Source organism: Podarcis melisellensis, assembly GCF_964234715.1.
Source record: "Podarcis melisellensis genome assembly, chromosome: 6".
NCBI lineage: Eukaryota > Metazoa > Chordata > Lepidosauria > Squamata > Lacertidae > Podarcis > Podarcis melisellensis.
Window position 1 is genome coordinate 44,163,504 of NC_138538.1, and position 14,128 is coordinate 44,177,631.

The window sequence follows — 14,128 nt, forward strand, 5'->3', positions numbered from 1 at the left end:
GGAAACAAAATAATAAACCCAGGTTTAAGGTACCATTTAGCAATTGGATTATGTATCTGAGTTTCTAACACTGGGTGGGATAAATGCCACTTTTCCAGCTTGTAATTGCTACTTTATTGCTATATTCCATTCTTTAGTTGTTGTCCTTTAAATTTGAGTCTTTAGCAATCTGTTATGAGTTGCAGAAAACAATGGTAAAAGGAAAATGAGACAACATAGTCTTAACGTTAAAACTGAGAATTAATACATTATTTTAGAGCTACAGGTCTCTCGATGTAAGTTCAATTCATGTGAATATGCTACGGGTTCCCTTCCTTCCCACTTTTATGTTCCCAGTATTTCCTTGTCTGGTGTCCTCCAATCATACTTTGCCACAGTATCTGAAGTGTCAGATTATTATTAGTTCTAACCAGAGTGAGCATTAGTGCCAACCAAAATTGCCCCCAAACTAGTTTTTGGAAATTCATTTCAAGCCATGCTTTTAAAACATGTTATTGTTCATGCTAATCACAAAATTAAGTTCAGGCTATTTTCCTGGTTTTCCAAATCACTTTGTGCAGTGTCAGAAAGTGATGTTTGAGCCATAGTGCTTGCTATTTGGAATCAGTAATTTTTATTGTTGGACTACTATTCTTAAAACTGAGACTTTGAGAACAACAACAACAAAAGCTTTGTTCAATGGTTAATGGAAACATTCATACACCGCATAGACTTGCATTCTCTTAAATTATAGCTGTTGGAATGCTGATTTAAATTATTCAGAGAGCCTTGGGGTTTGTGTGACAATTCATCTTAGAATTTGAGCAGAATTTTCTTTCTGCTCCTGAAAGTAAGGGTGAATGTAGACACATGTATTTCACAACAAAGCAGCTTTTTCTGAATTCATGAATATGTAATTTATGTCCCTACCATATATTAACGTGTATGTACCAGTAGTTAATGTGCATAACAGAAACATGCCTTTGACTGCTGCAGAGAAGGAACTTTTCATCTGTTGCACTGGTGACATGTCGTGTTCATGGACATGTGTATCAGTTCATGATAGGGGTTATGTGCACACACACAACAAAAAGTTGCTTTGACATAAGTATGCATCCGAGTCAGTCATTACACTTAGCAATGAAGATGTGCAATACAACTTCCTTTTACTAAGTGTTTACAGATGTTTATGCTTGCTTGATGGGACGACACACATTTTAATCATAAATGTGCTATCTGTTAATGACCATGTTATTTAAGTAGCTTCTCCATTGACAAATGCTTTAATGTAATCTTCACTGAATCTCAGGGACAGAAGCATGGCCTCCAGGTGTTTGTCTTAAATATGTCGGCGGAGACCAGTTTGGCCATGTGAACATGGTGATGGTCCGATCATTGGAGCCCCAGGAGATTGCAGATGTCAGCGTACAGATGTGCAGCCCTAGTACTGCAGGAATGTATCAAGGACAGTGGCGAATGTGCACTGCCACAGGACTTTATTATGGAGGTAAGTGCCACCTTCTCATAAGACTCTTACTTGCGACATTTGAGCAGCCTTCTGTGTTGCTGGGACTGTTGTGAGAATAATATCCGCTAACTATTGCAACTCAACTTATTAAGAGAATTCCAGAACCGAGTTCAGACAAGTGTTACTTTCCATATAACATTTTGGACCCCACAAAAACCCCTCACATTGTAACTATCTTTCAAGAAACAGACAAATGAATGTAAATGTTTCCTTTAAATGTAGCAATGGCCACTGGGCCTTTTGAAGTGCTATCCTCCCCGCCTTTTGACAGGATCACTGTCAGTGTGTTGCTGAAGATTGCTTCCCTTAAAGAGGCCACTGCAGCCCCTTTTAGGGGGGGCAATGCACAACATGAATGTTTTATTTTTATTTTTCAAAACTCAGATCCTACCAACCTCCTGAGGAACTCAATATCATTAACAAACTATTTCAAAATATAGAATAACTCCTAAGTTATGGGAAACTTTGCACATCTTAAAAAGTTACCTTTCATGGCAAAGCAGCAACAACCACAAACAAACCCTGAACCCAACAAAAATTCCATGTAGTTCCAATACTCTTTTATAATTCAGGACACAAACCATTTCAAGTGTTTGAAAAGTGGCATGTTACAACTTCACGTATTAATTGTTAGGTTGATTCACTTGTCTGTTTTACTGTGTAGCTAACATAGGAGAGATGGAACGAAATATATTGAAAGAACACTGAACAGAAGCACTTAAAACTGCAACATTAGTTGTAGATCCCACTTGTGAGATTTGATTGCCAATTTTTCTGTTTGTTTTTATTTCCTGTTGATGATTGGCATGTTTAACAACTTTCACCCCCAAATGATGGTATTTCTTTCAAGTGAAAGATGTGACTTCCACTGAATTTTCTTTTTTGGAGTCTTTTTGTATAATTATTTTCATGCTTGGGAATGACCAGAATAAATACCAAGATTAACAGAAGGTGGCAGTATTTCACTATCTTCAAACTTTCAGAATGCCGGATACTAAAACATTCAGGCTGGCTTTGAGCAAACAATGAGCCCTGATGTAATACCTCCCATGTATCTGAAATGTGGTCCATATTGATATTACAAGGATTTGGCATTTTTGTTTCTTATGTTTGATTATAAGCATCATGTTGTTTGAGAGGTATTGAAATTAAGTAAAATCGCAAATTGTATTTTGTGCTGACCCAGGTTTCTCTTTCACAGACATCATCTGGGTGATCCTCAGTGTGGAAGTTGGAGGACTTTTAGGAGTAACGCAGCAACTGTCATCATTTGAAACTGAGTTCAACACACAACCACATCGCAAGGTAGAAGGAAACTTTAACCCGTTCGCCTCTCCGCAGAAGAACAGGCAACCAGATGAAAACAACCTAAAAGACCCTGGGGGTTCTGAGCTAGACACAATCAGCAAAAACACGTGGGGGCCTGCTCCTGACCAAATTGAACAAGATCAGACTGAACTGTCACAAAACTCTGTAAATCTCTCCCCCAGCAGTCACTCGAACAACTTATCAGTAGTGACATACAGTAAGGTAGGTGCCCTGGGGGTACAGGAGAACGGGGAGGTCATGAGTCCATGACCTGTATTGTAATGGTCCTTCCTTGCAAATTGCATGACTTCCCCTTGTGCCTCTGTACACTCCGCTTAAAAGGGCCTGCATTTGGCTGTTCATCTTACAAGTCCTTTCACTGAATTAAAAGCAAGCTTAAACAAGACTATTTTCAAATGCTAAAACTATTTTAACATTCTGTTAAAATAACATTCTTCTAATGCTGCTTGCCGGATTTGAGAAGGCAACAATTTACAAAGCTGCTTTTTTAAAGTGCACTTAAAATTGGAAGTATATTAGGTGGTAAGTGCTCAAAATGTAGTCAACCAGATTTGCAAGCTAAAATGTATGGATAAGAGAATATTGATCAGAATGTGTTCCAGGTCTGTGCAGAGTGTGGGGTAGCCAGGTACACTTGCCCCAAGCCTTGGAGGGCTATGTTGGCTGGGGGGCGGGGCTTTTTTGTTTGAGTTTATAACTTTATTCTAAAAAAACTCCCACCCTGGGCCTCAGACAAGCTCTGCATTGACCTGATGTGTTCACTTTTCATTTCCCTTTTTGTTTCTGCTTTACTTCAAATCATTGCTTAAAATGGTTAGATTGACTTATTGCATTTTGTTCTGATTTCATTGAAAACATTTTGCTGCCTTTTGCATAAAAATATACAGAAACTTGTAGAATCATAGTTTACATAATCCAGTGTGGTGTAGATGGTGTTTGTTCTTCCATTTTTCACATGGACAGGTCCATTCAACATGTTGTTCAGGGCACTGAGGCAATTTCCAGTTGGTGTAAGGTTTAAAATAGGATGAATAAAATGTACTGAGTAGCTAAGGTAGAAGGAAGACAGTTGAAGCAGATAGTGTACTGGTAGTGTGTGACTAAAGCTACTCTCAAATGGATTGGATAAGGGTGAATTCAAGTTATGACGAAGAGAGAACATTTCTTGATGCAAGTGATGATTGTATCTTGGAGCAGTTAGTCATAGAATCAACAAGAGGAGAGCCAGCAATTTAATCCTATGTCCAGGTTTCTATGGAAGATATAAGTATTGTTGAAATACGTAGGCTGTGGTCACACTTTCTTTCAAACTCAGTGAAAAGTTGCTCCCAAGCTCCAGTACAGTCACATTTACTTTCACAAGGTAGAATTGCTCAGTTGGTTAAAAGGAAGTTAAGCGGTGGAAGGATCACATCTTTTTACCAGGGTGCAACACCCCACTTCCCCCCAAAGTCCACATTCCTTTTGAGATAATCTGTCAGGAGCAGCGTGTCACTAGTGGCAAGGATCAGAGCTTTGCACTCACACACACACCATCCATCCATTCAGACATGCATACACTCCATTCACCCATTCAGTCTTTCTCACAGTTGCATGTGCTGCCTGCATTTATCAACAGTCACACCAGCCCCACAGTTGTTCTTTATTCTGTCACTACGGTGCACTTCCTGTAGGAGACACCTGAAACATTTACTAATAGGACATTGAAGACTCAGCTTACTCACAAACCAAACTCAAGCAAAATGGCAAATGGGGTAAGCCTCTAGAGGCCAGCAGACAGATAGGTGACTGGGGAAAATGAGGGGCATGGAAAGCTATCACTGGCTTATACTATATCCAATATCAGAAGCACATCCTCTGAATATCAGTTCCTTATGTTGAGTACAGTGATTAGAGGCATTATCAAGTTTATTCAGTACAGAAAAATGAAGTTTTTGGTATTTTGTGTTCCTTAGAGGCAAAAAGTAGCAACAAAATTGCTTGACAATAAATTCTGCTTTGCAGTGCTGGAGTTTGTTATTGAATGCTAACATTTTGAAGAGTGAGTTGGTAAAAATCCCTTCCGGCCTATCCTCTTTTAAATGATATATCCACTGAATAAAACACCCTTCTTTGAACTCAAAGGCACCCTATCGTTTCATGCAGAGGGACTAGATAAGCATTTGTTTCTGTGACCTCTCTTACTCTGTAGTGCTTAATATTTTTTCTGTCAAAGCTTAGTGACTGGTCTGGGACCAGCAAATAAAGCATTATTGAAGATAACCAGGTTTCGATTTTATCAGCAATCTGAATGGGAGACTACTTGAAGCCTTGTGTGTGAGAGAAATACTTTATTAAAACCCACATTTTCACCAAAAAAACTCCACAATCAAATCAATTCCATAAAATTTATGTATGCTTAAGTATAAGATGAAAGTTAAATTTGTACAAATATTTACCATATACGGGAAATTTTCTGAATCTGATCAATATTGCATGTAACATCTCCTTTACATAGTAAATATTTGTCACATTCACTCTTTCTCCCAATAAGCCCAAAATGGAATGGCTTAAGTTTATATAATCTTTTTTAAGCTGCCATTTTTATGCCTGCAGCTGTGAAATTGCTCAGCAAGAACTTATGGGTAATAAAGCATGTTTTTAAAGAAAGTGAGCATAATATATAGAAACTAAAATCTAGCCCTTGAGCAGGAATTATATTTGCTCTGTGTATTCATTTCAATCTTTAATCTAAAATTTTATTTCTGAAGAATTCCTGCTAGAATCAACTGGCTGAATTCACTGGGTAGTCCCCACTCATACTGTGTGCTAAGTATAAAGGTTCCTACATTGATAGTTGTCTGTATGCAGCTTAAGGGGACAACTTTAAAATGTGATTTTTCTCTGCCTACCCCCTAAAATTCTGAATGGTACAGTACAAAGAGGGAAGTATGTGCTTTTTCTGAACATGTAGATCAGCTCCTTGGTTAAATAGAAGAACAGATGAATAGTGGGAAAGAGCTTTGAGCTACTGCATTATATTTGTGCAGCATGCTTTGAAGGGGGAAAAAACCCTGTTTGTGTTGAGTTTACATAAGTGATTCAAAAGAGCTTTGGGTAGTTTGGAGAAGCACTGACCAGGAACGGGCCAGGAAGTGATGAGAAATAGAGGACGATTGAGTAGTTCTATCTGAGGCTGCCATCAGTGTAAACTGGAAGACTTCTGTTTTGTTTTGCAGCCATGCATCAAAAGCTGATGCCTTAAAAAATAAATAAACTGTACTTCTATTTATTCAAATTCCACCACAAACTAAATAAAAATAAAGCCAATGATGTTCAACTCCAATCTTTTCTATATTAGAGTGATACCTAAACTTGGAGAGAAACTTAAGTTATGTCGGAATTACGTTTCCCAGTTAACATCATTACCAACAGTAACGTTGAGTTAAGAGCTGGTTCTTGCCCAAAAGTTTAATTGGGTAGTGTTATCATTTTTTACTAATTGGGAGGCACATCAGGAAGTCAGTGAGAAAACTACTGGGATAATTCTTTTTATGGAGAAACTTTTGCACTACTAGAGTAAGCATTCCACAGTAGAAGAAGGAGCAGTATTTTCCAAATTACTGATTACTTCAGAACTTGTTACCATCAAAGCACAGACCACCTAAAGTGAGGGTCACCAGCATGTTCCATATCGGTGCCCTGGTGCTCACAAAGTCCTTCATTGGCATTGCTGGGCAGGGTCCCCAGACTCTGAGATTTTATTTTTTAAAAAAAAAGAAAAGAAAAAAGGGTAAATCTCTAGTCCTTCTAGAAAGAAAGTTGTGAAGCAAATGTGCAGGTATCATTCTAAGCAATTTATGTATGTGAAATGAGCTCCCATCTGTCATTGTTTTTAGCCAAAGGGCAAAGTCAGAGCTGTGGTAGATAGGTAAGCTATTTGGACACCAAGCATTAGGAATCCCTTGAGTCCTAAAGAAGTTGCTCTTTTCTCCTTTTTTAGTTCGCTTTTCTAGCTTCTGTCTTATTTTCCAGTCCTTGAAATCTCCATAGCTTGCCTTTTGTTTACCCCTCTAATTTATGCCATGTCCCCCATGGCAGCCATGTTGTGACTAGCAGCCACAGCACTCCCTCAAAAATCAAAATGTGCCCACTGGTCTAAAAAAGTTGGCAATCCCTTACCTAAAGGATGCATCCTATGGCAAATGAAGCTGCTTATAGCTACAAGAGTCAAGCTTGTAACTGGCTATCCTCTTGTTATTGTCTCTGCTATTAATATTTCCTGGGTATATCTAAGAGAGATCTTATTTGCAGAATGCAATGCAACACAACTGATTTCCAGATAATAAGACTGTGCAATAAAGGTAAAGGAACCCCTGACCATTAGGTCCAGTCGTGGCCGACTCTGGGGTTGTGGCGCTCATCTCGCTTTACTGGCCAAGGGAGTTGGCGTACAGCTTCCGGGTCATTTAGACCACAGCACCACCCGCAGATAATAAGACTGTGCAATAGTGACTGACAAATAACGTGGGTGGCGCTGTGGGTAAAACCTCAGCGCCTAGGACTTGCCGATCGCATGGTCGGCAGTTCGAATCCCCGTGGCGGGGTGAGCTCCCGTCGTTCTGTCCCAGCTCCTGCTCACCTAGCAGTTCGAAAGCACCCTTAAGTGCAAGTAGATAATTAGGTACCGCTTTATAGCGGGAAGGTAAACGGCGTTTCCGTGTGCTGCGATGGTGCAGGCTCACCAGAGCAGCTTTGTCACACTGGCCACGTGACCCGGAAGTGTCTCCGGACAGCGCTGGCCCCCGGCCTCTTAAGCGAGATGGGCGCGCAACCCCAGAGTCGGACAAGACTGGCCCGCACGGGCAAGGGTACCTTTACCTTTACCTTTATATTGCATATAAGAGAAAAGAACATGGTAGTAGAGCAGATGTTTTGCGTGCAGAAGGTCCCAAGTTCAATCCCTGGCATCTCCAGCTTGGGCTGGGAAGGACTCCCTGCCTGAAACCCTGGAGGACCACTGCCAGTCAGTGTTGCCAATACTGGGGCTAGGTGGATCAATGGTCTGACTTGATATAAGGCAGCTTCTTATGTTCCTATATTTCTGGAAAGTTTATAAGGCCAACTAAAATATATCAGCCTTGGATTTCACTTCCCCACCATCCCTGGTGACCTCTTAAGAAAAAAATGCAGTAGCTTCATATTAGTAGGGGTTCTGGTAAAAAATATCCATAAATTGCTATTGGGTGCTTGGTCTTTCAGAGCCTAAACACTGAATGTTGTCCTAGCATTTGAAATGTATGCCAGAGGTGAGTTAAGGTAGAAAACAAATATGATGATGCCATTTCTATTTTAGAGGAGATTTATTTGAAGAATGCACTGTTTCAGAATGATGCTTTAGTAGAGTAAAGAGTGGCTGAAACATTTTGGATTGGAAATGATAGGTTTATATGCCTCTTATTATATATGGTCATAATTTAGAAATTAATTTGTGCCTGTTTTACCAATGGTGGCCAGCTAATGAATAGCCATAATTGAAAACCTGGAGAAGTGTGGTTTATATTAGTGCTGCCTACCTTGGTTTAAGTCGTGTGAAGTTGGCTCATTGCAAATAGGCTTTTGAAAGTTTATTGTATGCATGTTTTGGAATTTGAAGAAGGTCAACTCTGCTCATACTGCCAATTCCGGCTTGCCACAAAACATGCATGAGGTCTGCAACTCAATATGGCATCTTTGGCTGGGGAGACAGAATCAACCTTTAAGCCTAGTGAGCAGTTTTGTTTGTGCATAAACTGTTGGGGCTAGGACTGTTTTTGGTTCGTGAACATGAGCTTTAAAGATTTCAAGAGCCATGTAGGGAACTTAATTGCATTGTTATAGAATTACAGGAGTTCAGTATACCAAACCCCTTGAAAGTATTTAATATCCCAAACTGGAATTTCACTTCAATGATTTTGTCAGTGTTTTAGATTTCTCTTTGGGCTCAGTATGACAGGTGGCAAGGGAATATATTTTGACTGAGTAAACATTGAAATGTAGCATTGAAATGCAGAAGAGAATAGATTAAAATGAAATGAATTATATGACCCTTTGTAAAAAGTGATAAATGGCTTTAGAACGTAGGTTGTAGAGGATTTCATACACTTGGGATGTTGTGGTCACATTGGAACAGACCTTGCTTAGTTTATTCCCCTTTCTGAAATTAATTTTTATCTCTAATTCTTTTCCAGGGTTTTCACGGTCCTTATCCCTTTGGACAGTCTTAAAAACAAAAACGGGTATCGTCGAGAAGAGAATTTGACAAAGAATGGACTTGGGAGGGAGGGGGAGTTCTTATGGCTTATAGAAGATACAACATGAACCCCCTTCTTGGTCTCCATATCCTGAGATAAGAAGAAAACAAACAATAACTTAAGACTAGTTGTTTCCAGAAAAAAAACAAAAAACTAAAGTATGCATGTGTGAATGCTGAATTTCAGGAGTGTTGTTCAGTGCTATGAGAGAGAAAAATACACCAATGTTTTGTTTAGAAGTCATTGTCACAGTTAATTAGGTAGCCTAAAAGAAATTTTTTAAAAAAGATTAAAATGGAAAAGCCATCTCTTTTTAAAAGAAATTATTTTGCCTACAGAGAGGTTGTAGTCTGAGCAAATGTTAATTTTTTGTTCCTTGTTCATAACTTTTTAAAAAAGGGACAGCGTGCATTTTTATGGAGATGTGCTTGCTATGAAATGGAAGCTTGCTTAGCATTTTCTTGGTTAGTGCAGCTATTTGTTTGTCAGATGGTATTAATTTCTAGCTTGATCAATATCCAGATCCATAAAATTTAATGACGTCTTTTTTCCCCTTTCTTTCTTTTGGTTATTTGCCTTTATTCTGCTTTTGGTATCATTCTTCTGGGCATGGTGTGCATTAGTCATCTGCTAGTTCTTTTCTGTTTGGTTGCTCAGACCCAGTTTTGCCATTTGTTGTGCAGGGCAAGAATGTCAAGAGGGTAAAAACACCGAGCTGATGCAAGAGGGGTGTCTTGTGCTTTGATTGTGGCACATTCTCTTATTTAAATTCCAAAGTTTGGCCTGAACAGTTAGCATATTCAAATATTCCCATGTTCATTAATGTACGGTAACTGTCTTTGAGACAGCTATGCATGTATATGTCACTTTTGTGCCAAGAAGAAAAATTATTTTTCGGAGTGGTAGAGCACCAATTATTAAATTTCCATGACACTTCTAAGATGTCAATTTCACATCTTCTGTTTTATATTGGAATGACCACTTTGAGTCTTTGGTGATAAAAAAATAACTAGCTTGTTGGCAGAGACTAAATTGCTTTGAACATATGGGAGAAAGAAGAACTATCAGCAGCCATTCACAGCAATTCCTTCTGCTTATCAGCTTGTTTGATCTCTGAACACTTCGATTTATAGACGTGTGTGTGTGTGTGTGTGTGTGTGTGTGTGTGTGTGTGTGTATCAAGGGTGTGGAACTGTTTAAGATCTAACTGCGTATAGCCCATGAAGAATGATAGCCATATAATTGAGGCCAATCTGTCCAATTCCATAGAGAATTAGCAGAGCATGGTCTCTTGAAACTCTTGGGTTTTGCATCGGTTTAAGGAGGAGGGGGGTTCTGTCTAATTCAAAAACTTGAACTAGGCCACAGCAGCCATCTGCCAAAGATAGAATAATATGCAATGCCTCCTTCCTTTCATCTCACTTAGAAGATCAAACTCCCTGGTCTGAGATACTGGAAGTATGAGTATGCACTGATGGGGGTGATGTAAGGCCTGAAGTAACATGCATTGAGCTACCTTGTTGGGTTGATTTGCATACGAGGCCTTTATTCTTCTGTATAGCTGACCACAACCCTGTTTCCCATCAGAACATATATATATATATATATATAGCACCCAAAGTCTAAATGGATCTGGCTAGGATCCTAGTAGGCAGATGTGTAGGTATTCAGTCTTCTAGGCCAGCTCAGCATCTAATTTGATGTTTTCACTTTTGAAGAATTGTATAATTTTTTTGCATCCCAACTAATTTGAAGAGTATAGTTTATCTATGACCATAGCCATGAACACTGGGACAAATGATTGCAAGGGATTCATCTGAGAGGACAAATTATGGGAGTGTAGAAACTATGGAATACCTTCCTTTAACTTTCCCCCAGCTTGGCTCCCCAGATTCTTATCTTAATCATCATAAGCAGCATATTATTCAGATGCAAAATAAGGTGTAGAAACTGATTATGTATAGCATTAGTCATGATAATTGGTTTTATTTATTTTTCCTGCTCTGGGCAAGCAACTTTTTTGATACGCAAAGAAAAGACTGAGTACACTGTATGGTTTTTGAGATGAGTGTGTGTGTGAGAGAGAGTAACCTCTGGTGGCAACATTGGAAGTCAGTGGCAACAACTGGCAGCTACTATGGTAAGCTAAGTTAAAACAGATTCAGTTTTCTCTTTAGACCAAGTTAGGTATTCAGAAACCTCACCATCCAACCTGTCAAACATTGTGGAGACTTTAGTTTTTTCATAGTGCAGAGCAAAAACTGATATTTACTGCCAACTACTGTTCTTTTACAGCAAGTAGGGATGACCATTTCCTGCAAGTCGTCTCAAATACTATCTCCTCTTTTGAGTGCTGGTGACTTTTATGAATGAAACAGTCGTTCCACTGAAGAAAGCAGAAATCACAGCCAGGGCCCAGCTTGGTTGCAGTAAAAGTAGTCCTCTTTATTGTCCCTAGTTTCTGAGATCTTTCTGAGGATAAACATTCCTCTCTCGGGGGATGATCTCTGTATAAATAGTTACAAAGGGCTCATACCTGTTTGCAGGTATTTTGATTTGAGTGATAATCCCTTCAGTGATGACAATGGGAGGATGTTTAAAATGCTCACTGTTTTGTGTCTCGTTTCTTTTCTCAAATATTCTTCTCTTTATACAATACCTCCTTTATTACTCATGGAGCTTCTTGGAACTCTGATTTTAAATTCATTAGTTTTTTTAAGGCGTTTTTGATGATTTTGGAGCCATTGAAATGGCTGAAGCCAAAATCATGTTTGCTTGGGAGCAGCACTTTCAGACAGCTAAGGAGGGCAAGACATTTTTGTGCCTAAGCATAAAGGTTTGATTTTCACAAATGCATAATACTAGCTTCATAATTATCAGGGGAAGCTGCCACCTTTCCCTCCCTCCTCAACAGATGGCCTATGGCTTCAACAGCATGGGAAGCAGAAACACAGTAGATGTAGCTTTACATAGCATGGAGGTGTAGTAATGGGGGCTGGCTGTACCTGCAGAATAGCTGAATGTCATAAAGGCACAACCCCTTTGTGAGAAAAAGGTGGCAATGCTAACCAGTGCCTAGGTTTAACACACAACACTTCTGTACAGATATAATCACATGTAGGGGAAACAGTGTAGACTGCTGAGTTTGGAAGTGGCATGGGTATTTAGATTGCTTTGTTGCAATTACAGGAATCAGAGAGCCACTCATAGCTTTAAAATGCACATATTGGCAAACACTCTTACCCACTTCAAATATTATGGTGTATATGCCTCTCGTTCCCTCTTGCATGATCTGTAAAAATACGTTGTGAATAAAATAACCCTTTTTACCAAAGTGATACTGCTTGGACATGGAGGAAGCTAAGCATTGCTTGACCCATATCCCTGTTCCTGAAATGTGACTGATTCTTGCTCCCCCAAATTTAGCTTGCTTCATGTAACAAGTGTGGTTGGCTCTGGCCATTTCCCTAGTGGTTCTCATTCTGGAAGAAATGATGGATTCCCGAGGAGGAAGAAGTAATTTTAATTTAACAAAGGGAAGTTTGGATTTCTCATTTGTTTGCAGCGTTCTTTTTTATTTTAATTTTAATGCAGATTAAACTGTAACCCAAGCTGTTGGGTTTGAAAATGTGCTGGCAACCTCTGCATCTGAAAATGTGACTGTGCCTGGGAGGCAAGAGCACCCAGTCTTCTCACTAGGAAATTGAGCTAGCTTTGAGCCTTAGTGGGTGCAAGTAAGCTCTGTCTCTGTTTGGGGATGGGTGCTAAGCCTGCACTGTCAAGTTGGGCCTATGTTGTTGCTCCTATTTGGGGCAGGTGAAAGGTGTATCCTAAGGCCTCAGGGATTTGGGAATGTGTATTCATCCCACCCCCCAGCTGCAGATGAGTGCGTCTTGAATCTCTATAGGTACAAGTGTAGCCGGAGAAGCCTGGGGCTAAGAAATGCACGCTGTCCCATGTCTGGGTTTCCATTGTTTTTTCTCTTGTGTGAGTGAGTGGTTGATTCTGCAGCCTGTCTTTATTCTCTCTGGGGGGAGTGCATGTGTAGAGCAGGATGTGTGTTGCTTCATTGAGTCTGGGAAGAATCCTGTAATAGCACATTGTGGGGGAAAACAAAGATGCTTTTTCCTTAATGTATAAATGAATATTTGTATGATTAAATTAACACAAAACAATCTTATACTTGAGTTTTTATTGAATGACCAAAGCTTGGACCTACAGTGCCTTTTCGTGGTTTAAATGGTTCCCACTTTACTTTCCTTCTTTCCCATTTGTTGGGGAGTATCATGCAATCCAGGACTGAGCTGAAAACTCTGTGCTTAATAAATGAAATAAAATGAATTGTGGTTAGGGTGCTGTCTTGTGCCTTCATAGAATCATAGAACTGGAGTTGGAAGGGATCCCAAGGACATCTAGCCCATCCCCTACAGTGCAGGAATCACAGCTAAAGAATCACTGACAGATTGCCATCCAATATGCTTAAAAACCTCCAATGAAGATGCATCTGCCACCTTCCGAGGTAGTCCATTCCACTGTCAAACAGCTCTTACCTTCATAAAGTTCTTCCTAATGTTTAGTCAGAATCTTCTTTTTTTAAAAATTGAAACTATTTTTTTCAGGTCCTATGCTCTGGAGCAGCAGCAAATAGGTTTGCCCCATCCTCCATATGACAGCCCTTGAGATATCTGTAGATATCTAGCATATCACTTCTCAGGCTTCTGTCATCTAGGCTTAACACACCCAACTGTGACAACCGTTCCTCATAAGGCTTGGTTTCTAGATCCTTTAACACCTTGGTCCCCTTCTTCTGCACACATTCCAGCTTGTTCTGACGTGAAGATCCAAGTCAGGGGCTTGTCAAGTTGGCACTGACAGCAAGGGGCATACTTCAGTGCTCAAATTGTTCCTTTGTAGCCACATTCTTTACCTGCTCAACACTTGACACTGCATATGATGTCAGGGATGGGGTATGATTTGGGGAAAACATCTTCACATAATTAATTTGGCCAATGTGCTGGAG

The 14,128-nt window shown here is 39.7% G+C and overlaps 1 protein-coding gene across 2 annotated transcripts in view; it reads left to right on the forward strand.

Annotated features, from left to right (window-relative positions):
• Window positions 1-13,288, forward strand: part of ILRUN (inflammation and lipid regulator with UBA-like and NBR1-like domains) — a 30,375-nt gene extending 17,087 nt beyond the window's left edge. Inside the window, exons 3-5 of one of the 2 annotated variants that reach the window (XM_081915628.1) lie at window positions 1,289-1,486; window positions 2,709-3,037; window positions 9,046-13,288. In XM_081915628.1, coding sequence (XP_081771754.1) covers window positions 1,289-1,486; window positions 2,709-3,037; window positions 9,046-9,081 — 563 coding nt within the window. In that variant the 3' untranslated portion in view covers window positions 9,082-13,288. Of the gene's footprint in view, window positions 1-1,288; window positions 1,487-2,708; window positions 5,099-9,045 lie in introns of those variants that run through there. The other variant, XM_081915627.1, reaches the window with a different exon arrangement.
• The last annotated feature ends 840 nt before the right edge of the window (window positions 13,289-14,128 follow it).